Below are 23,298 nucleotides of genomic sequence, written 5' to 3'. Positions count from 1 at the left end.
AGGCCTCTGGAAGTAAAGGAGTGGGTGGGTGAGGAGGTGGAGGCGGGGTTATACATTTGCGGTCAGACACTAATATCCCAGTTCACAGGCAAAGAACAAAGGATAAAGGCATCATCTCAGCAGAAATACTTTTCATTGCTCATGATTGGGCAATTCCTAATCAAGCTATGCAACAAGCCATGTGGCTATATGCAAGCCACAGAGATTGGACTCTGGAGCAATGGGGGGATGTCACGGTCAGGTCTACCTGGACACACTGAATTTCCATAATTGGATATTTTCTTTTCTGATGGCACAGGTAAATTATGCCAGGACTCACTGGGCTCCAATCAAAGCTAAAGACAGTCAAGCCAAAATTTAAACTGTGCAACGTTTTCTTGGCAGAGTAAAATATTCATTGCCAGAATTCATTGTCTTTGCCTGAAATGCAACAGGTTCAGCTGCCACCATGCAAATACATTGAATATGTATGGTCTGACAGCACATAAATAATTTATATGGTATTTATACAGCTAGCAATTTATTTAATAAACCTGTTACCTGGCCTAGTTTACAAGATACAGGAAGATCAAAGCACTCACACTTTCATGGTGGCATGTCAGGACACGTGCGTTAGTACAGTTAATATTTGACTGCAGTATTGACCGTGTAAGAAAGTTATTAATAAAAATATAAATATCACGAATAGAGTTGCTACTCTGTACATTAGTTAAACTATTTGAATGGCCGTGCCAGATATTTTCGAAGGTGGTATTCGTCGTGAAAAGAAGCTCCTACTTTTTGTCTTAACCTCCTGACTGAATCCCTATGGCTACGCTGAAAGAAGCCTTGCTGTTCCTATCATAGTGACTAAGGGCTGGTTTGGTTATTTAAATCTGATCCTGGATCAGAGTTACGGGACAGGGTCGAGTGTGGTTTGCCTTTGAGTATTTAGCCAATTTCATTTCATATAATAGCGATCTAGAGAACATGTTGAATTTAAATAAGTTCAATTCCACATTTGTTGTAAGAAAACTGTGAAATTCTTCTGAAAAAACAGTCTGTAAACACCCCCAGTGGCTTTTTTTTTTTTACCGCAGTTGCCAATACTGCTTATTATAAGCGATTTATGTCTTTATTTTCGCATTATCGCTAAAACAATTCGCTTTCGCGTTGCATTTTTTCCAAAATGTATTTTATTACGAGATTCGCCCTCCATCTGACTACCTAAAGCTCCTATATCTGTGCCCAATGCCATTAGCAGGGTTTTTTTTATAGAAGCATGTTGCCCAGTTATGTTACCAGATCTGGCAACACCGCTCCCTGCCCGCGAGCAAGTAGCCGGTTAGCCAAAAGGTTTGCTAAGCAGGCTGCTGGCTTAAGCGGTCTCAGTTTTACATATTGACCGATTTCTTCTTATGTTTTTTTCAGGCTGGGATAGTCTACGTTTTGTTTCGCATATTTAGGAAGCTAGCTCCGTGTCGTACAGCTGTTGAAAACAGGGCGTTAGTAGAAGGTGGGTGCAGTAAGGGCGTTATATGTGTGTGTTGGAGAGGTGAAAGTGTGTTTAGGAAGTCTGGGTTATTTTTCCGCTTCCGGCGGGGCTGGTTACACTCTGCTCATCTTCAGCTGAGGAGGTAAGATGGAGTAGACCTGCTGCTTGTTTAAACTGCCTCAGAGCGGCCTATGTCGTCCCGTAATTTTACCTCCGTACCATGCGAGGTTGATTTTAAAGAAGAGTCATGTGGTGCGCGGCTGGGAGGAACGACAGTCTTTGCTATATTCGATGTAACCCTGACGTCTTCATTTACAGCCGACCTAGTTGCTGCGTGTGGAGTTCAGTTTGCTCCAGATCATCATGTCCGCCGGTTTTCCGCCACAGCATTTACAGCATTTATCATTCCATACGACAGCAAGCGAAACTTGGTTAATATCTGCCGTACCTACTTTGTGTGAAAGATTCCACACAACATGCGTGATTGTTAAAGGGTTCCGACCAATCAGCTCGTTGCTCTAAGGGACTAGGACCAATCAGCACAGAGCTTTCTTGTAATGTCCTTTTAACGGAGAGATTCATTTTCAAGATGTATGGATATATTTGGATATATTTCCTCGTTATCCATAAAATATTAGTAGGCAAGAGGTGCCTTGTGATTGTTTTCTAGCATTGATCTTTTGTGTGTTCAAATTCGCTCTGTGTGTTTCTATCTATTGATTTCAGATTCTAGATGCTGTTTTTGATATCTATGACAGCAATGTTAATGATGGCCATTAGGTAGAATTCATATTAAAGACCATCTGAAGTGTTTGGCATCTTTTTATCTAGCATTCTTCCCTCTGTTGGTTGCAGCTCTCCATTTCCTGTGAGCGAGAAAGACTTGACCTCCAGAGCTCTTCAGTAAGAGATGTCAGAAGGAGAAGGAAAGCAGCCTCCTGCCCAAACACCAGCTTCTGTCATGGATGCCAAGCCCGAGTCGGCTGCTGCTGCTCCTGCTGGCCCGGGTGTTTCATCCGTGTCACCTGTCGTGTCCGCTGTGGCCCAGGGACCGACTACTGCAGCAACAGAGGACGAGGAAGAGGAAAGTGAAGATGAGTCCGAGATCTTGGAGGAAAGCCCCTGTGGACGTTGGCAGAAACGGAGAGAGGAGGTAAGACGTTTACTGACCTAGTCCAGTGGACAAGCCGGGACTCAATTTCTTCCTGCATACACACATTAAAAGAAGAATGCTCTTAATAACAAATGTTTGTTTGCAAAAAAATAAACAGCAGTTGAAGATTATTTTTATTCTCCTTGTTTTACACTGCAGGCATTTATCAGACGCCCTTATCCAGAGCGACTTACAATTAGTAGTTACAGGGACAGTCCCCCCTGGAGACACTCAGGGTTAAGTGTCTTGTTCAGGGACACAATGGTAGTAAGTGGGATTTGAACCTGGGTCTACTGGTTCATAGGCGAGTGTGTTACCCACTAGGCTACTACCAACCCTCTTCACTTTCACTTTTCATTAGAGCTGTAATTGGTTGTTAAACCCGACCCGATTCCACTATTCTGCTGTGTAGTGCATTTAAATAAATTTCCATGCATCCATGACTTTGTAAGCTCTTGCAATGTTCAGCTTTTTTTAAAAGCTCTGCTATAAGCGCAAGACTAAAAGGTAACGTGAAGTGATTGTCACTTGTGATACACAGCAGCACTGCACACAGTGAAATTTGTCCTCTGCATTTAACCCATCACCCTGAGTGAGCAGTAGGTAGCCATGACAGGCGCCCGGGAGCAGTGTGTGGAGACGGTGCTTTGCTCAGTGGCACCTCAGGGGCCGCTTCCTTAACCACTAGGCCACCATTGCCCCAGGTAAAGGTAATGTGCGGGTGTAAAATATAATCACGAGATACTTTACAACAACATTTATTTATTTTATAGCCCATAATCACAAAAAGTATGTCTCAATGGGCTTTGACAAGCCCTACAGTTGACACCCCCCACACTTGACCCTTCTGCACACAAGGAAAAACTCCACACAAAGGAAGAAACCTTGGGAAGGAGTGATACAGAGAGGGACCCCCTTCCAGGGTAGAGTGAGCCTGCAAATGGTGTCAGTGCAGGGTTTGTGATGATTTGTCCAATAAGAAAAAAATAAGTGCTGATAGTGGTATATTGGTACTACAGTGGCTCGGTACCCTAACTAGGACAGCCTAACTAGGGTGAATTTAACACTGTCTGTGTCAACCAGGGTGACTGTGTGATAGAGTGGATTTTATAATTGACACCGTGTCAAAGTGAAGTGAAGTGAAATGAGTGTCTGGTCCTTTAACAGAAGGTCAGAGAAAACAGGTTTTCAATTTGAATTTAAACACTGAGACTGTGTCTGAGTCCCAGACACTTACTGGCAAGCCATTCCACAACTGCGGAGCTCTATATGAGAAGGATCTGTTCCCAGCTGTGACCTTCTGTACTTTGGGTACCAGTACTGACCCTGCACCCGTTGATCGAAGGGGGCGTGGCGGGTCGTAAAGAACTAAATTTTCACTCAGGTACTGCGGGGCGAGACCATTTAGAGCTTTATAGATCTAAAGTAGGATTTTGTAGTCAATCCTAAATTTGATGGGTAGCCAGTGCAGTGATTGTAAGACTGGGGTGATGTGGTCAAATTTCCTAGTTCCTAGTAAATGCATGGACCAACTTTTCTGCATCGTGCATTGAAATGATATTTCTTATTTTTGCTATATTTCTAAGGTGAAACAATGCTGTTCTAGTGACATGGAATGAGAGACCTGCATCAATGAGGGCACCTAGATCCTTTACTTCAGTACTTGGTGAGATAGAAAGGCTATCCAGAGATATGATGTAGTCAGCCATATTATGTCTGGCTGCTTGAGACCCAATTACGAGAGCTTCCGTCTTATCAGGGTTTAACAGAAGAAAGTTGGTGAGCATCCACTGTCTAATGTCTTTCAGACAATTCTCTATTCTGTTTAGCTGCTGCCTCTCATCTGGCATTTCTGATAGATACAGCTGTGTGTCGTCAGCCAAGCAATGAATGCTAATACCGTGTCTGCGCATGATGTCACCTAAAGGTAACATGTATAGGGAAAATAGTAATGGACCTAGGACGGAACCTTGTGGAACACCAAACTCTACTTTACTATGTGAAGACGAAACACTATTGATGTCCACAATCTGATACCAGTCAGATATGATCTGAACCATACAAGGGCTGTTCCCTTAATCCCAACAACATTCTCTAACCTGGCAAGGAGAATAATGTGATCGATAATGTCAAACGCTGCACTCAGGTCAAGCAGGACAAGCAGCGAGATGTGTCCCTGATCAGAGGCCAACAGCAGGTCATTAACCACTTTAACCAGTGCTGTCTCAGTGCTATGATGAGGTCTAAATCCCGGTTGATATACTTCATGGATATTGTTACTGTCTAGGTATGCACTCAGCTGCTGGGCTATGACTTTTTCTAAGATTTTTGATATAAACAGAAGGTTGGACATCGGCCTATAATTTGAAAGCTGACTGCAATCGAGATCAGGCTTTTGAATCAGGGATCTGATGACTGCTACCTTGAATGGACTTGGTACGTGACCAGTGCTAAGCGACGAGTTAACAACTTTGAGGATAGGATTTATAATATCGGGTGCTACTTGTTTAAGCAACCTTGTAGGAAGCGGATCCAAAGCGCAAGTACATTGATTTGATGACTAGTTTAATTAGTTCATGCTCTTTAATAAGGTTGAAGCGTTCTAATCGGTGGTCAGGTATTTGAAGATTATTTTCCGTAGAGATTGATAGAGCTGTTGTTGTGCTTGTTACCTCATTAGCATCCGATTTCATATCTCTCGTTATAATTAAAAAGCATCACCTGACAACGGAGGCCGAGAATTGCAAATGAAATTAATGTTAACGTTTAATAAAATGAATTTACCACATGTGGAACTTAATCACCAAAACAAATATACAAGCAAGAGTTCACAGGGTCATGGCTGCATGGAAATGCTGCAGTAAAGACACTGACTCTGTGATGGTAATTTATTTAAATGCACCACGCAGCAGAACAGTTTTTAGGGATGATTTACAGCTGAAATTGAAGTTTGTCTAATTGTCATTGTAAAGCACAGTGACACAACAAAATGTGTCCTCTGCTTTTGTTTAAGGGTCCACTTTTTTTACCCGCTAGGCCACCACAACTCTAATTTAGACTCTATAAAGCCTGTAAAGCAGGGACAATCAGAAGAAAATCTACAACTGTTTATTTTTTTTAAACACAAGTTTGGAATTAATAATTTTATTATTTTAAAGGTCTCCTTATATGAACATTTCACTTTGTGGGATTATTTCCTCTGGGATGAATAAAGTTATTCTGATTTAACATTTAATACAATTTCCCCTAGCATGTCTATGGTCCTGCAGTGGGGCAATTTATATATATTTGAGAAAAAAAGAGAAATCACATAGTTCAAGTTTAGTTTTCTTATAGAGCAACTTTAACAACCAGTTGACCACGGTTATGTGTTCATAAAATTGAACAAATAAATGTAAGCATAAAACATGTACATAAGTATTCACAGCCTTTGCTCAAAACTATCAATGCACCTTTGTCGATGCACCTTCCACAGATGTTCAATTGCCTTCAAGTCTGAGATCTGGCTGGGCCACTCAAGAACATTTTGAAGCCACCCCTTTGTTATCTTTGCTGTATGCTTAGGGTTGTTGTCCTTCTGAAAGATGAATCATCACCCCAGTCTCAGTTCAAGAGCAGGATTTCATCCAGGATGTTTCTGTACGTTGCTGCAGTCATATTTTCCTCTATCCTGACTAGTCTCCCAGTTCCTTCAGCTGAAAAACATCCCCAAAGCATGATGCTGCCACCACCATGCTTCACTGATGAGCGGTTCCTGGTTTCCTCCAAATGTGATGCCTTCCATTTGCACCAATCAGTCCAATCTTTGCTTCATTAGACCAGATAATTTTTTGTTTCTTAATAATCCCTCAAACTCCAGGTAGCCTTTTACTAAGGAGTGGCTTCTGTTTGGAAGCTCTACTATACAGGCCTGAATGGTGGATTGCTGCAGATATGGTTATCCTTCTAGAAGGTTCTCCTCTGTCCACAGAGAACCTCTGGAGCTCTGACAGATTGACCGTCAGTTTCTTGGTCACTTCACTGGCTAAATTCCTTTTCCCCAGATTACTCAGTTTAGGTGGCTGGCCAGCTCTAGGAAGAGTCCTGGAGATTTTGAACATCTTTGTATGGATTATGGAGGCCATTGTGCTCATTGGGACCTTCAAAGTAGCAGAAATTATTCTATAACCTTTCCCAGATTTGTGCCTTGGGACAATCCTGTCTCGGGGGTCTATAGATGATTTCTTTGACTTCATGCTTGGTTTGTGCTCTGACATGAACTGTCAGCTGTTGGACCTTATATAGACAAATCAGGTCCACAGGTGGACTCTAATTAAGCTGCAGAAACATCTCAAGGATGATCAGGGGAAACGGGAGGTACCTGAGCTCAATTTTGAGGTTCATGGCAAAAGCTGCGAAAACTTATGCACATCCATTTTTTTTTTTTTTCTTAAATTTGCCAAGTAAAATATTTTCATGTCATTATTGGGTGTTAAGCATACAGTTCTGAGGGGCAAAATTATTTATCCATTTTGGAATAAGGCTGTAACATAATAAAATGTGTAAAAAGTGATGCGCTGTGAATACTTTCTGGATGCACTGTATGTTATAGAGCCTGTGCTTGTTACTTTGAGTAAAAAAAAAGTTAAGTCAATACAACTTTTACTAGAATAATTTTAAACACAGGTATCTATACTTGTACTTAAATAAAGAATGTATGTACTTTTGACACTGGAAGTTTGTTTTCTGATTATAAGATTTATGACTAAATATCTTCGTCGATTAACCTTTTTGACATGATTAAGATGATATGAGACTTAAATTCTGGTCATGTGACTATAACTAGAATGAAATTTATGATGTAATATTGTTGACTAATAATAACGAGACTAAATATGCTGTCCATAATAAAAAATAGACTAAAATGTCTCTTCATTTTTGTTAGAGACGTTTAATCGTGTTATTATATTGAGGTTTCTATTTCCAGAGGCACAGTATAAAACAGTATAAAGACTTGTTTTGGTTCCTTGACTGTTTCGCCCTTCCTTTCCAGAACGTGTTCTGAAGTCTGACTGACTATTCTGACAAGCAGGTTTTATAAACCCTATGGAATCCTGAAGGTTGTAGTTGGTGGTCATCTGTGGGTTGTCCTTCTCCCTGGCTTTCATGTATGTTAATGAGACTACCTGAACCAGAGTGTGAATGACTATAAAACCGCCTGGGTACAGTTGAAAAAACTGCATTGTAAATGGGTGATAGAATATGGCCTTAGACAATCTATCTGGCCTTAGATAATTGACATCAATGTGGAGTGTCTGTAGCCTAAACTTTTACAGCCTGTTCACTGACAATACCTGTTCAGAACAAGTAGTTTTGCTCATATTTCATTATCACAGGATATTGTATATGAAATATTGTAACATTATATTAATCTGTCTGTCTAAATATGGCTAAATAATTTTATTGAATTTGCTGTGCCATTTATGAAATCTTTCCTCCCAAAAGTTTGAGCAATAATAACTAATATTATTAGTTATTATAACTTTATTAATGAAACACCCCTGAGACCCAGCCGGTGGTGGTGGTCTGGTTTAGTGGAATGTCACTATTACCTGTCTTCAAAATGGCTCATTAGCCTTTACCTGCTACTTTGGAGATGATCCTTATTTGATAACAAGCTGAAGTTAATATTTTCATATAAGTTTTTAAAATTTACAAATGTTCTATTTAAATAAAATAATTTCTGAGACAAAGCTATGCAGTTGGTTGTGTGTAAATCTACACTAGCAATGAAAGGGGCGTCACCTAAAATCCTGCCCAGGGCTCCAAATTTGACTAACATTTATTATTAGAATATAATAACCTTGTTTTAATTATGAAATGGGTTTGACTAAAAAGAAAATGTTGCTTTTTTCTGTTTTAAAATTGAATGGGTTTTGTAAACTATACTAAAATAGTCATGGATAATTCTGACTAAAATAAGACCAGATGGCTTAGATTTTGTCAACTGTAACTTGAATACAATAAAATTTGTCTGGATGTGACTAATAAAAATAAAATGTCCGCTTGACTCAAAGACTGGACTAAAACTAAAATGAAGACAGGCAGTTGACCCAGGTCAAGATTTACACCTCTAGTCTATGTATCATACAGGATTATACAGAGTTTGAATATGTTATTGGGAGTTCACTGTTATAATTTTGGTAACCTCTCTGGCGTGCCCCCAGGTTTAGAACCACTAGTCTTGATCAGCAGTTCTACTCAAAGACATGAAGGTGGGATCAGCTCTGTCCATTCAGCAGACAGAAGAGGTCTTTGTCTCTGAGAGGGAGATTAGCTCATATATGTAATTCACAACAACGCAGATGAAAATGTGATTAAGTGATAATGACTGCTGTTTCCTCGGTGAGAAACTGAACTGACCCACCCCGTTTCAACCTTGTGCACAGGTGAACCAACGCAATGTCCCAGGAATAGACAACGCCTACCTGGCCATGGATACAGAAGAGGGTGTGGAAGTGGTGTGGAATGAGGTCATGTTTTCTGAGCGGAAGAACTTCAAACTGCAGGAGGTAAGCCCATTATTAGCAACCAGCCACCCTGATGATGTCACGTACACACACTTAAAGCTCTCTGTACCAAAATTCACACACTTTCTTGCGTTCTTGAGTCCTTGCTTAGCCAAGATGTAATATTCCATTTTTTATGTCCTTCATACAAATGATCTGGAAATGACAACTTGCGTGGTTTATGGTAATTCAGGTTTGATAATTCATTATAAATTCAATTAATTTGTTCCTTGAGAAAAAACCTTGAACACTTTTCCTTGGTAACTGGTTTTCATGTGCTGCTTGTAAAAGCTGAAGATTTCTGCTCATATTATTTTTTTAAAGCTCTTTTCGGAAAGTGGCTAGACCTGTTGTGTGTGTGTGTGTGTGTGTGTGTGTGTGTGTGTGTGTGTGTGAGAGATTACATAACCCTCCCACATGTGCTGTTGAAATCCAAAGCAGGTTTATTCTGTCACCTGGTAGTGCTCCATTGTCTAGCCTTGGGCTGTGTGATATGGCATAAAATGCATATTGTAAAATAAATGTAACTATGGACAGTATATATTGCTGTATATAATTTGATAAGTAAAGTATCTGTAAATTTTTACAGATACATCAACATACAGTTGGTATGGAAAGTATTCAGATTCCTTTAAATTTACACTCTTTGTTATATTGCACCCATTTGCTGAAATCATTAAAGTAATTTTTTTATTATCCACCCTCTGGTCCTCCAGCCTGACTGCTACACTGTGATGCACAGTGTCAAGCACCACCGAATTATCATTAAAGTTAGGTTGTTGTGAAGCCACTCAATTATTTTTGCAGTGTGCCTAGGACCATTGTCTTGATGGAAGGTAAATGGCCCAGTTTGAGGTCCTTTGCACACTGGAGAAGGTTTTACTCCCGGATATACCTGTACTTGGCCACATTCATCTGCATCACTGGAGCTCAGTCACAGTGATCTTTGAGTACTTCTTTGCCTCTCTCACCAAGGCTCTTCACCCCCGATAGCTCAGTTTGGCCAGACGGCCAGCTCTAGAAAGGGTTCTGGTCCTCCGAAACGTCTTTGTTCTCTTAGGATCCTTAAGTGCAGCTGAATTATTATTATTATTATTTTTATAACCATGGCCAGATCTGTGCCTTGCCGCAATTCTGTCTCTGAGCTCTTCAGGCAGTTCCTTTGACCTCATGATTCTCATTTGCTCAGACATGCATTGTGAACTGTAAGGTCTTATATAGACAGCTGTGAGGCTTTCCTAATCAAGTCCAAATCAGTATAATCACAGCTGGACTCAAATGAAGGTGTAGAATCTGGGTTTCTGGGGCAGTGGTGGCATAGCGGTTTTAGGAAGCGGCCCTGTAATCAGAAGGTTTGAATCCTGATCCGCCAAAATGCCACTGAGGTGCCACTGAGCAAAGCACCGTCCCCACACACTGCTCCCCGGGCACCTGTCATGGCTGTCCACTGCTCACCAAGGGTGATGGGTTAAATGCCAAGGACAAATTTCACTGTGTGCACTGTGTGCTGTGCTGCTGTGCATCACAAGTGACAATCCCTTCACTATCACTTAATTTAGAATCATCTCAAGAAATGGACAGCACCTGAGTTAAATATATGAGTGTCACAGCAAAGGGTCTGAATACTTAGGAGCTTGAGATGTTTTCTGTCAATATGGGGTGCTGTGTGTACATGAATGAGGGAAGGAAATGAACATAAGGGGGTCTGAATTCTTTCCGTACTCAATGCTTCACATAACCTTATACCAGATAAAATCCCAGATATTTGTATGATGCAAATAATTCTATATTCAGCTGTACAGTTAACATTTAAAAATATTGTTAACACTCTGCTTGTTCATAAGTTATCATGTAGTCCCTCCAGATTTTATTTTGTGTCAAACAAACTTCCATCTGCCTCACCACACACTCAAAATATGTCTGAATCAGTAGTGCATTTGATTCGTCAGGATTTCCTGACAACCACCTGTTGAAACCACCGTTTACATTAGGGGCAGTGGTTGCCTAGCGGTTAAGGAAGCGGCCCCGTAATCAGAAGGTTGCCGGTTCGAATCCCGATCCGCCAAGGTACCACTGAGGTGCCACTGAGCAAAGCACCGTCCCCACACACTGCTCCCCGGGCGCCGGTCATGGCTGCCCACTGCTCACTCAGGGTGATGGGTTAAATGCAGAGGACAAATTTCACTGTGTGCACCGTGTGCTGTGCTGCTGTGTATCACATGTGACAATCACTTCACTTATCACTTACATGCATAACACTCTGGAGCCACCTCTACAAGGCAGAAACACAAGTTGTAAAGAAATCCCTTCTCTTTAAAAAAAAATGTGCTTGACTTCACGATTCACTAAATGTGCTGCATTACAGGGAGTGCAGAATTATTAGCCAAATGAGTATTTTGTCCACATCATCCACTTCATGCATGTTGTCTTACTCCAAGCTGTATAGGCTCGAAAGCCTACTACCAATTAAGCATATTAGGTGATGTGCATCTCTGTAATGAGAAGGGGTGTGGTCTAATGACATCAACACCCTATATCAGGTGTGCATAATTATTAGGCAAAATGGGTCAAAAGAAGGACTTGACAGGCTCAGAAAAGTCAAAAATAGTGAGATTTTTCCAAGTACTCCACAGCGTGGCTGGCAAGAAAGGGTATAAAAGAAGAAAAACTAATGACATGGCCTCCTTGTTCACCTGATCTGAACCTCGTTGAGAACCTGTGGTCCATCAAATGTGAGATTTACAAGGAGGGAAACAGTACACCTCTCTGAACAGTGTCTGGGAGGCTGTGGTTGCTGCTGCACGCAATGTTGATGGTGAACAGATCAAAACACTGACAGAATCCATGGATGGCAGGCTTTTGAGTGTCCTTGCAAAGAAAGGTGGCTATATTGGTCGCTGATTTGTTTTTGTTTTGTTTTCGAATGTCAGAAATGTATATTTGTGAATGTGGAGATGTTATATTGGTTTCACTGGTAAAAATAAATAATTGAAATGGGTATATATTTGTTTTTTGTTAAGTTGCCTAATAATTATGCACAGTAATAGTCACCTGCACACACAGACATCCCCCTAAAATAGCTAAAAATAAAAACAAACTAAAAACTACTTCCAAAAACATTCAGCTTTGATATTAATTAGTTTTTTTGGGTTCATTGAGAACATGGTTGTTGTTCAATAATAAAATTATTTCTCAAAAATACAACTTGCCTAATAATTCTGCACTCCCTGTAGTGAGGACTGGCAGTTGATTGTATCGGGATAGTATCGTATCGTGAGGTACTTGCCTATCACCACCCCTAGTGTGTAGGTAGTTATACTGTAGAATCTGATTGGGCATATATAGGCTGATTTATGGTGAAACTGATGCCTCCATCACATACAAAGTGGAGCTGAGAGCAGTGATATTTGACCTGACTTCTCCTATAAAGATGCAATCATTGTGAAGGATTGTGCATATGGGATTTTTATATTTTACTTGTTAATGCGTATTATTTTTTTTTGTTCTTATGTTAAAATGTTTTCTAGGTTCTAATTGTTTAAGTGTAGATGCTGTCAAATTGCCAGTATCAGGATAAATTTGATATCATTCAAATATATATATTTTGTGGTCTATTATAACATTTATTTTTGCCCTCTTGCCCAGTTCTACTGTAGTTATATTTGCATTTTGCCACGCATTTTCTCTTAGAAAAGTAGAAAACTTTCAGTCGAAATTCCGGCCTTTTGTTTTAGGGGGTTTTAATTGTCCCGGATGTGAAATATGACACGCTGCGCCTTTTAATGAATAGTTTGGTGCCTCTCATGGCGCTAACCGTTAACACTACTGTGGGGACCGCAGGCATATAATCCAGAATTGTTAAAGCTTGTTTTGTGTGTGTGTTTTTTTTTTTTTAGGTAAACATGAATTCTCAGTGTATTTAAATTCTTTTCAAGAGTATCCATGGATCTCTAATATCACTATTATGAGCATTTGACCCATTGATATTTGAACATATTAATACATGTTTTTGTTTGTTTTTTCTTGGTCCAGGAGAAGGTAAAAGCTGTGTTTGATAACCTGATCCAGCTGGAGCACCTGAACATTGTCAAGTTTCACAAATACTGGGCTGATGTGAAGGAGAACAGGGCCAGGGTGAGTCTGTGTACACACACATTCAGATGTTTCAACTGAAAATATTCCAATATTCTGAGCACAATAAGGTTCCCCAGTACTACTACAGTTTATGTTGTTCTTTTGCTCCTGATCTATATTCAACATGTTTGTTTCTTGCCCTTTGCAGGTCATTTTTATCACAGAGTACATGTCTTCTGGAAGCTTGAAGCAGTTTCTGAAGAAGACCAAGAAAAACCACAAGACTATGAATGAGAAGGTAAAGTTCTGTCTGTTTGTTCATACGCTGCTCAAAAAAAAAAAATGGAACACAAAAATAAAACAAGATCTGAATTAATGAAATATTCTTATGTTCTTTACATAGTTGAATGTGCTGAAAATAATTACACAGAAATTATTGATTGAAATCAAATTTATCAAACCCAACTCCTGGACAGTGGTGCAACATTGGTGGATGTAGCGAGACATGATGTCCCAGATGTGCTCAATTGGATTCAGGTCTGGGGAACAGGTAGTCCAGTCCATAGCATCAATGCCTTGGTCTTGCAGGAACATTCTCCACGGCCTCTCCAGACTGTCATGTCTATCCTGGTAGCGCGTCCATGCTCTGGACACTAAACTGACAGACACAGCCATAGGAACTGAGAAGTAGTCTGTGGGCACCGCCTGGAGAACCACGCCTTTATTGGGGATGTCCTGCTAATTGTCTAGAATTTCCACCTGTTGTCTATTCCATTTGCACAACAGCGAAATTGAAATAATTATTGCTTTCTAAGTGGACTGTTTGGAGTTACATTGTGGTGTTTAAGTGTTAACTTTATTTTTTGAGAAGGGTATATAATATTTAGACGGACCCAGATAGTAAGTCCTTATTAGTTATTGAGTTGGCTCATCATGTGAGTTTAGCCTTTCGATGATCTGCTAGCTGCCCTTATTTCACTGTCTCTGTGCTTTGTTGATCAGGCCTGGAAGCGCTGGTGCACCCAGATCCTCTCCGCCCTCAGGTCAGCCAGACTCTGCTCTCTCTTCCTGTTTCTGTGGTGTTATGCTATGCACCACTATGTCCTGTTCATGAATCCATATTCAACCATTACGTTGTGACCATGACTCGTTTTAATAAGGAGTGATATATGAGGAAATGTAATACCAAATCTGAATGTATATGTATAATCTCATTTCTGTTTCCACTGCAGTTATCTGCACTCCTGCGATCCTCCCATCATCCATGGCAACTTGACCTGTGACACCATTTTCATCCAACACAATGGCCTCATCAAAATTGGCTCCGGTTGGTGACCTGCTTATTGAGGGGAGGGAAAATGCTATCAACAACAACAACAACATTTATTTCTTATATAGCCCAAAATCACATACAGTATGTCTCAATGGTCTTTGACAAGCCCTACAGTTGACAACCCCCACACTTGACCCTTCTGCACACAAGGAGAAACTCCACAGAAAAAAAAAAAAAAAGGAAGAAACCTTGGGAAGGAGTGATACAGAGAGGGACCCCCTTCCAGGGTAGAGTGAGCCTGCAAATGGTGTCAGTGCAGGGCTGGTGATGATTTGTACAGTATAATAATATGTCCCACAGTTGTAGGTTTTGAGAAGTCCAGAATGTAGTCCAAGTGTCATGGTCTAGATTACGTGTTTATAATGATGCTACTGGTCCACTTGAAGCTGTAGTTGTAACGGTGGTGGTGGCTGTGGTGACCCTCTGGTTTGTTTCATGCTATGTCCTCGTTTAGCAGTTGATGTGAAAGATGGAAATGTAAAGTGTTCTTTTTAAGGTCACGATTCTTTTTATTGTGTTTGATCCATTAATGGGTCAACAGTTGAAATTAATTGTAGCATTGGAATTATGTGAAGGAGGTTTTAGTTCATTTATTCTTACTTGGCAGACCAGGAATTAATGGAGATTGTAATTAAAATTATGCAAAACAGAAGTTGTTGTCTATAAATACTGACACCTATAACTGTAATCCTAGTTACATGCCAATATTTTCCAACTAGTTGCTGTTATTGTCAGAATATCTTTAGCCATTGTAACGTCATCCTAACCAAACTTCCGGCTGATTTGCCAGTGGCCCCAGACACAATCAACAACCACGTGAAAACGTGTCGGGAGGAGCAGAAGAGCTTGCACTTCTTTGCACCTGAATATGGAGGTACAGTAATTGTCCAGGTGTTAGCAAACGTGATTTAGCACTTTTCATTTAAAAGGGTGAATGAAGGCATGTTTCTTTCTATGCAGCGGTGGCCAGTGTGACCACTGCAGTGGACATATACTCCTTTGGAATGTGCGCCTTAGAGGTGAGTGGTTCATGAGGAATCTGGCTAAGGTGAATGAAATGCTCCTGAGCTTTTGTTTGCTTCTGGCAGATGGCTGTACTGGAAATCCAGAGTAACGGAGAATCGTCCTACGTGTCACAAGAAGCCATTAACAGTGCCATTCAGAGTCTGGAAGACTCGCTGCAGAGGGTGAGTGTGCAGTTTGCTTTTAAACCAAGATCACTACAACTGTCACACGTCCACTTCTGCAAAGACTAGATTCTGAAGCACAGAATTCATTTTCATCTATGAAGTCATCGAGCAGTAGACTTGTCTAGTGTAACACTGGTGAAATGTGAGATGGAAAGTGTAGATGTTAATTTATTTAATCCTATTAAATAAACAATATTTTCTTCTGAAAATCAATTGATTTAGACATCAAGCCTTCTGAGACTGTATATTCTGTTTCAACATCTTTCAGACAAGCAGGGGGAAATAAGACAGTCCAATATGTTTTGGAAATGTTAGAATCAAGGTAATGCAGTCAACATGGACCTGTAAATTTTATATTCCGAACTATGAAATTAAAGGCCTGTTGCTTGTACTGCTTTATTATACTTCTCAGGAGTGTCTATTTGAATCTTGTCCAGAATGAATAAGAATGAGTGAAAAATAATCTGTATGGACGTCGTTTCTCAGTTCATGCCTAGGCTGAATGTTGGTATGAGTTTCCTGCTCTGCTCTGTGTAGGAGTTTATCCAGAAGTGTCTGGAGGTGGACCCTAGCAAGAGACCCACAGCCAGGGAGCTTCTCTTCCACCAGGCCCTGTTCGAGGTGCCACTCCTCAAGCTGCTGGCCGCCCACTGCATCGTCAGCCACCAGCGTGAGTTGACGTTTTATTCACCATAATGGTCCGTATCTTTCAACTGCAGTATGTGAAATTTTTACTTTCCTCAGACATGATCCCGGAAAATGCATTAGAAGAAATTACTAAGAATATGGACCCCAACCTGGTGATAGTGGAGAGCAAGCAGGTCCAGTTGAAGTGAGTGCTGTTTTTTTATTATTTCCAGTTAGCCCACTGGTGTTCAAACAAAGCTTCACATGTATATAGCTATACATCATGGTGTCTGTCTGTCTTCTCAGACTTTCTCAGTTTCCTGCCCTGGAGCTGGACAAGTTCTTGGAAGATGTGAGGTGAGATTATTCAGTCTCTACATTTTTCTTATGGAGCAAGTCTCATTTATTTTCTCCTGAATTCCAGTTTACTGGCTTGCAAGAAATCAGCTGAATAATTACATTTTTGACCAATTTTCACTCCTTGTATTCATGATCAAACTGCTGAACTGAAATGATGCTGAAATGAACTGAACTTTAGGGGTGTGACTAAATACGCAGTACTAAACTTGTTAAAGTTGCATCAAAGTTCTGGTTTGGAGTAACAAGGCTCTTCTGAAAATGAACGTGTGGTTTGCTCAGGAATGGCATCTACCCTCTGACTGCTTTCGGGATGCCCTGCCCTCAGCAGCCCCAGCAGGAGGCGGTCAAGTCTCCCATAGTGCCCCCTTCTGTCAAAACCCCCACGCCTGAGCCAATTGAGCTGGAGACGAGAAAGGTAATACCACCTGAACCGTGTTTACTATGGTCCTCTTCAGGCTTTTAAATGTCCTGCCAATGCTGGCCACCTTCTCTCCTCAGGTCCTTCAGGTGCAGTGCAATATTGAGCCTGTGGACGAGGGAGCCAAACATCATGTGAGTTTCATTTCTGGAAATCCTGATATTCAGTAGTGACCCTGTCATCTTGTGAAATGAAGATTTGTCTAAAGGAACTACTCTAGTGCATATTGTTACAGCCCTGGTCTAGGGTCAAGGTCAATGGGAAAGGGGAGCAAAGGCTCCAAAACAATGCAAATGCAAATACAGTTAACAGTTCATTACAAACATTATGTAAACTAACACCCACAGGGGTAACACCCCACAGCCAAAGAGTTAAGCTATGAAAAAGCAAGGAACAAAGACAAACAGCCATCATTAATGCAAACAACGACAATTACATTTTTATTTCTTATATAGCCCAAAATCACATACAGTGTGTCTCAATGTTGACACCCCTACACTTGACCCTTCTACACACAAGGAAAAACTTCACGCAAAAAAAAGAAAGAAGAGAGAGAAAAAAAATAAAGGAAGAAACCTTGGGAAGAATTGATACAGAGAGGGACCCCCCTCCAGGGTAGAGTTGCCTGCAAGTGGTGTCAGTGCAGGGTTTGTGATTGTCCAATAAGAGAAAAATACCTACAGTTGTAGAGATGGAGAAGTCCAGAGTGTAGTCCAGTGTCATGGTGTACATTACGTGTCCTTTATGATGCTACTGATCCATTTGAAAATCCCTGAAGCTTTAGTTGTTACAGTGGTGTTGGCTGTGGTGACCCTATGGTTCGTTTCATGCTAAGTTCTTGATTAGCAGTTGTCAGGAACCAGGATTTATCTGCTGTTCTCTTCACTTGAGTCTGCCAGTAGTCTGTGTGCTTGATTCAGTATCTCGGAGAGAACAAAAACAGAACCAGTGGCAGATGGTGGCATTGTACAACTGATACTGAAATATGTGGTTATAGTGGTATATTTGTGCAACAGTGGCTCGGTACCCTAACTAGGATAGCCTAACTAAGGAGAAGTTAACACTGTCTTAACAGGGCGACTGTGTGATAAAGTGGACTTAATAATTGATACTGTTTCTGGGACTTCAACAGAAGGCCAGAGAAAACAGATGTTTTTTCAGTTTCGATTTAAACACTGAGTACCGAACACTGACCGGCAAGCTGTTCCACAACTGCAGAGCTCTATATGAGAAGGATCTGCTCCCAGCTGTGACGTTCTGTACTTTGGGTACCAGTAGTGACCCCGCACCCGTTGATCGAAGGGGGCGTGGCGGGTCGTAAATAACTAAAAGTTCACTCAGGTACTGCGGGGCAAGACCATTTAGAGTTTTATATATCAAAAGTAGGATTTTGTCAATCCTAAATTTGATGGGTAGCCAGTGCCATGATTGACTGGGGTGATGTGGTCAAATTTCCATTTACTCATGCACCTACTAGAGCATCCAGACAGCAGTGCGTTGCAGTAATCTAACCATGATGTAATAATGGCATGGACCAACACACACTCCTTGCTCCTTCTTTCCTTTTCCTCTCACAAAGTGGTTCAGGTCTCTGTCCTTTTTCTTGTCTCCTGCTCACACCACTCCTCACATACTCCTGCTCACTATTTCTCAACCGATGTTGCGACTATTATACTTGCATGAAATCATTATCCCGCTCTATTAGTTCTTGCTTCTATACAGTATAAATAGATAACTGTGCGTCCTTATGTGAACATATGTGGCTTTGATTAGCTCTGTACAGTAGAATTTAGTGATATTTAATCCACGATCCTGAGTTAAAAACATTGTTCAGGATAGTGAGTGAGTGAGTTTTTGTAAAACCTGCTGGACTTCGTGTAACTGTATTTTCTTACTCTCTTCTCTCTTCCCTCCATCAGCTGACGTTACTGCTGAAATTGGAAGATAAGCTCAACCGACACTTAAGTTGTGACTTATTACCAAGTACGATCCTTTTAATTGTAGATCTCATTATATTTTTGTAGATCTGTGTATTTCCTTTAGAATGAGCATTCATGAAATATTTATTGAACTGTCTGTCTTACACTGTCTGTGTTTTTGCTTTTTATAACACTATAACCACTACATTCAATTATAATGCATTCATGTCTGTCGTATCTGTACAACTTCATGTACAAATTCCATTTTTAATATTGATTCATTTCTTAGTTTAAACTAGAATTAACATTTACTTGTAGATTAAAGTTACAGAATAGTACATTAAAAGCTGGGCAGTACAGCATGAATGTTGGGGAAACATTTTAAATGTAAATTGTGAGGTTTACATGAAATGTCCCACTTGTGGGACTAATAATGGTTGATCTTATCTTATTTAAATGACTACTGAGTTCTGCTCTGGTCCTCAGATGAGAACATGCACGACCTCGCCGTGGAGCTCGTCCAGCTGGGCTTCATCAGCGAGGTGGGATTTACAGTCCAACACTGATATGCTGTTTTATTATTACAGTACATTTTGTTTCAGATAACATACTAGCCAGAAATCTTTTTAAATTACGCTTATTGTGGATTTTCATGTGTAGTCTTGAAACTGGCAAAAATGTGACTACTACTACACATAAAATAACCAAATTAACTATAGTGGGGCCTTTTTTTAAAAATATAATCAGGAAGATTTTCAGTGCTGGAAAAAGGCATTGATTCTAAGAATTTTCATCTTCCAGTTATATGCATCCGGAAAGTAATGTATGTCACTTTTTCCAAATTCCAAAAGGGATTAAAATCAATTTCTATACACAACACCCCATAATGATTATGTGGAAAAAAAGTTTACTTGAGGTTTTGGTAAATTTATTAAAGACAAGTAAACTCTGCTCAATACTTTGTCGATGTACCTTTGGTACAGCCTCATGTCTTTTTGAATATGATGCCACAAGCTTGGCACACCTATCCTTGGCCAGTTTGACCAATTACTCTTATTACACTACTCATTACACTTTCCATCAGGTTGGATGGGAAGCATCAAACTCCATGCAGGCTGCCATGTGCCTTTTACTAAGGTGGCTTTTGTTTGGCCACTCTACCATACAGGCCCATACATGTCCACAGAGGGCCTCTGGAGCTCTGGTCACCTCCCTGACTAAGACCCTTCTCCCAGATCGGAGGAAGTGTCTTGGTGGTTCTGAACTACTTCCACTTATGGATGATTGAGGCCACTGTGCTCATTGGGACCTTCTAAGCAGCAAAAAAAGGGTCCCCAGATTTGTGCCTCAAGACCATCCTGTGTCGGAGGTCTACAGGATGGTCTGATAAATGCTGTAAATGTAAATGTAGGTCTACAGACATTTTCTTTTAAATTCATGCTTGGTTTGTGACAGAAACTATCAACTGTGCGACCTTGTATAGACAGGTGTCTATACAGATGTATATTCCAATCAACTGTTCACAGGTGGACTCTAATTAAGCTGCAGAAACATCTCAAGGATGATCATATGGCAAAAGCTGTGAATACTTATGTAAATGTGATTTTTAATAAATTTGCCAAAACCTCAAGTAAACTTTTTTTCATGTTGTCATTATGGGGTGTTGTGTAGAATTCAAACATGACAAAAAATTAATTAATCCATTTTTGAATAAGGCTCTCTCCACTGGCTCCCGGTAGCCATTCGCATTGAGTTCAAGTCCTTGATGCTCGCCTACAGGGCTGTAAATGGAATGCACCCTCGTATATCAATACAATACTACCTAGCTACACTCCTGCATGCCCTCTCAGATCTGCAAATGAAATGAGACTGAAAATTCCCTCTTCACGGGGCCTCCGATTCCAATCAACTCCATTGCTGTCCCTGGCTGGTGGAACAACTTGCCCTGCTCCATTAGTCTAGCTGAGACTACTACCACCTTTTAAGAAGCAGTTGAAAACCCTCTTATTCAAAAAGTATTTCAGACAAATCTAACACTTACGCACATGCGTGCACACAGCACAAAATTAAATATATATACACGCACACACTTAACAATCTCTTGAGCATGCTCTTTGCTGACAAGTTAGGGCTTATCAGGGCTCTTAGTTTTTGTAAACTCAAAATCTATAGAAATCAAACAAGAATTGCTGGTGTCTTCCTTCTGTAAGTCGCTTTGGATAAAAGCGTCTGCAAAATAATGTAAAGTAAAAGGCTGCAACATAACAAAATGGAAAAAGTGATTCGCTGTGAATACTTTCCAGATGCACTGTATTTGATTAGCTTGCGGTCTATGAGCTGTAGTTTTTTTTAATATATATAATATCTCCAGTTCATGTACTCATATTTTGGTTCCTCTCTGTAGAGCGATCAGATGCGTCTGGCCTCGGTCTTGGAGGAGGCCTTCACAAAGTTCTACAACCGCAGTGGCTCCCTCAACCCAGTCACTGTTTCCTCCTAGCAGGTAGTGGGTGGTGAGACCATGGCCCACTCTTCTCCTGCTGCGTTTTTTATGGATGGAAAGATTGATGGATGGAAGGAAGAAAGCTGTCACTGATCACCCAGACCATTACGAGAAAAACTTTTCAGGGTCCGCGTCACCCCCACCTACCACCCCCTCTTAAAAAAGAAAAAAAAAAAAAAAAAAGCCAGTGGGTGGAGGTGAGGGGCCACAGGTGCTGGTGGCGGTGGTCCTTTTTATACGTTTGTTCCTTTTCTTCCACCCTAGCTTCTGTTTTAAAAGAGAAAATCAACTTGGTTCTTATTTAAGTCAGTATTACACTTATCTCCACTTTTATTATTTTCTGTGATCAGTTATCAGACAAGGTGCTTGCATTGTGGGTCTGTTTAGGGACACTGAACTAGTTCTTTGGAGGTCAGTACCCTGCTCGGTTTATTCTCTTCCTGCTCAGGCCTTGGCCCTCCAGCACCTACCTTTTAACATAGTTTATCTTTTTTGTGTTCATAACAACCCTATAAGTAGTTTTTTTTTTCCCTCCTAACTGCAGCTGTGGTCATGATAATACACAGTTCAACTGAGCCAAGAATGTGGAGTAAAAATTTGGTTTCGGCACTGTGTTGCTTTTTTTCCCCATACTTGTGTAATTTTGTGAGGATCAGGGCATGTTGACTGATGCTTGGTTACGTTTGGGAGTCTTGTATGAGTCAACATCATATGCAGATTAACACCATCTGTGTTTCTGTGCCTTTTGCAACCAGAAATAGATTCCGGAACCATCACGGGGACTGGCTTTGGCGACTTGTGATGAACGTTTGCTGTACATATGCATGTCTTTGTTTCTGTTTCACCTCTTGGTTTAGTTTGTTTGTGAGTGCCACTATGGGACTGCAATCAGAGGAGACATTCAGGTCCTGTTATGGTGGTGAACTTGTGCATGTCAGTGTTGCCTCCGTTCTGGCACAAGTGTCCATTTGTAAGATAGCGGCACCCAGGCCTTCTGTTCTACCTGATACTCTGTTTGCTGGAAAATCCAACTAGCTGCTAGTTTGCACTTCTGCATTCTGTGATTGTTATAAAAAACTGAAAATTCACTTCTTGCTAAGGTTGTCCATGAATTATTAAAGCAACATTAGCTTCCAGTAGCTTACTGAAGTATTTCAAGTGATGGAAGTATGTCAGTATCACAGCATCTTTGAGGAAACGGTTAATAGAAGGAGAAGGTTAATAAAGTACTAATCAGCGATTAGATATCATTACATCAACTTGTGGATTCCATTGCCAGAAGATACCAGACTGGTGTCTTGTACTTGGTTGTTTTGGGCGATGTACAGAACGTTGTTTAGCATGTTGACCTTGTCTATGCCATGCTGGACGTTGCTTTAAAATGCTCTAGCTACATTTCTGTTTTACTTTTTTTAAATATTACAATGTAAATTTTTTCTTGAAATAAATAAGACACTTAGCACTTCTGTAATGGACTTCTTTTTTTTTTTTTTCTTCTTCCTCTTTTCTCTAATGGGCTACTGATTCAGTTGATTAGTCAATTTTAGCAGTGGGGCTTTTGTAGGTTTGGAATAGTGAAGGTTGTCCAGATTTGTGACTGGTTTTGGCATAATGTTTTCATCAGTCGCTAATTTAAACTCTTTAGTTTAAACCAACTCAGATGCCAAAATGCACTCCAGCCATTTCTGTAAAGGGTTAA

The 23,298-nt window shown here is 40.5% G+C and overlaps 1 protein-coding gene across 3 annotated transcripts; it reads left to right on the top strand.

Moving 5' to 3' along the window:
- Positions 1-1,308: 1,308 nt before the first annotated feature.
- On the top strand, positions 1,309-23,065 carry nrbp1 (nuclear receptor binding protein 1). Of its 3 annotated transcripts, none has more exons than XM_029002351.1 (18): positions 1,309-1,495; positions 2,330-2,627; positions 9,056-9,178; positions 13,208-13,309; positions 13,458-13,547; positions 14,252-14,292; positions 14,482-14,576; positions 15,373-15,456; positions 15,543-15,601; positions 15,671-15,769; positions 16,310-16,442; positions 16,517-16,604; positions 16,706-16,756; positions 17,039-17,174; positions 17,258-17,311; positions 19,097-19,160; positions 19,583-19,638; positions 21,501-23,065. In XM_029002351.1, the coding sequence occupies exons 2-18, from the start codon at positions 2,385-2,387 to the stop codon at positions 21,594-21,596; spliced, it is 1,614 nt and encodes a 537-aa protein (XP_028858184.1). In that variant the 5' UTR covers positions 1,309-1,495; positions 2,330-2,384; the 3' UTR covers positions 21,597-23,065. The 3 variants fall into 3 exon arrangements, with proteins under 3 accessions (XP_028858184.1, XP_028858183.1, XP_028858185.1); XM_029002350.1 differs by having other exon boundaries at positions 1,309-1,616; XM_029002352.1 differs by having other exon boundaries at positions 1,313-1,335.
- The last annotated feature ends 233 nt before the right edge of the window (positions 23,066-23,298 follow it).

This window comes from Denticeps clupeoides, chromosome 14 (assembly GCF_900700375.1).
Source record: "Denticeps clupeoides chromosome 14, fDenClu1.1, whole genome shotgun sequence".
Taxonomy (NCBI): domain Eukaryota; kingdom Metazoa; phylum Chordata; class Actinopteri; order Clupeiformes; family Denticipitidae; genus Denticeps; species Denticeps clupeoides.
The sequence above is the reverse complement of the archived record's forward strand: the minus strand, read 5'-3'. Positions and strand labels throughout refer to the sequence as shown.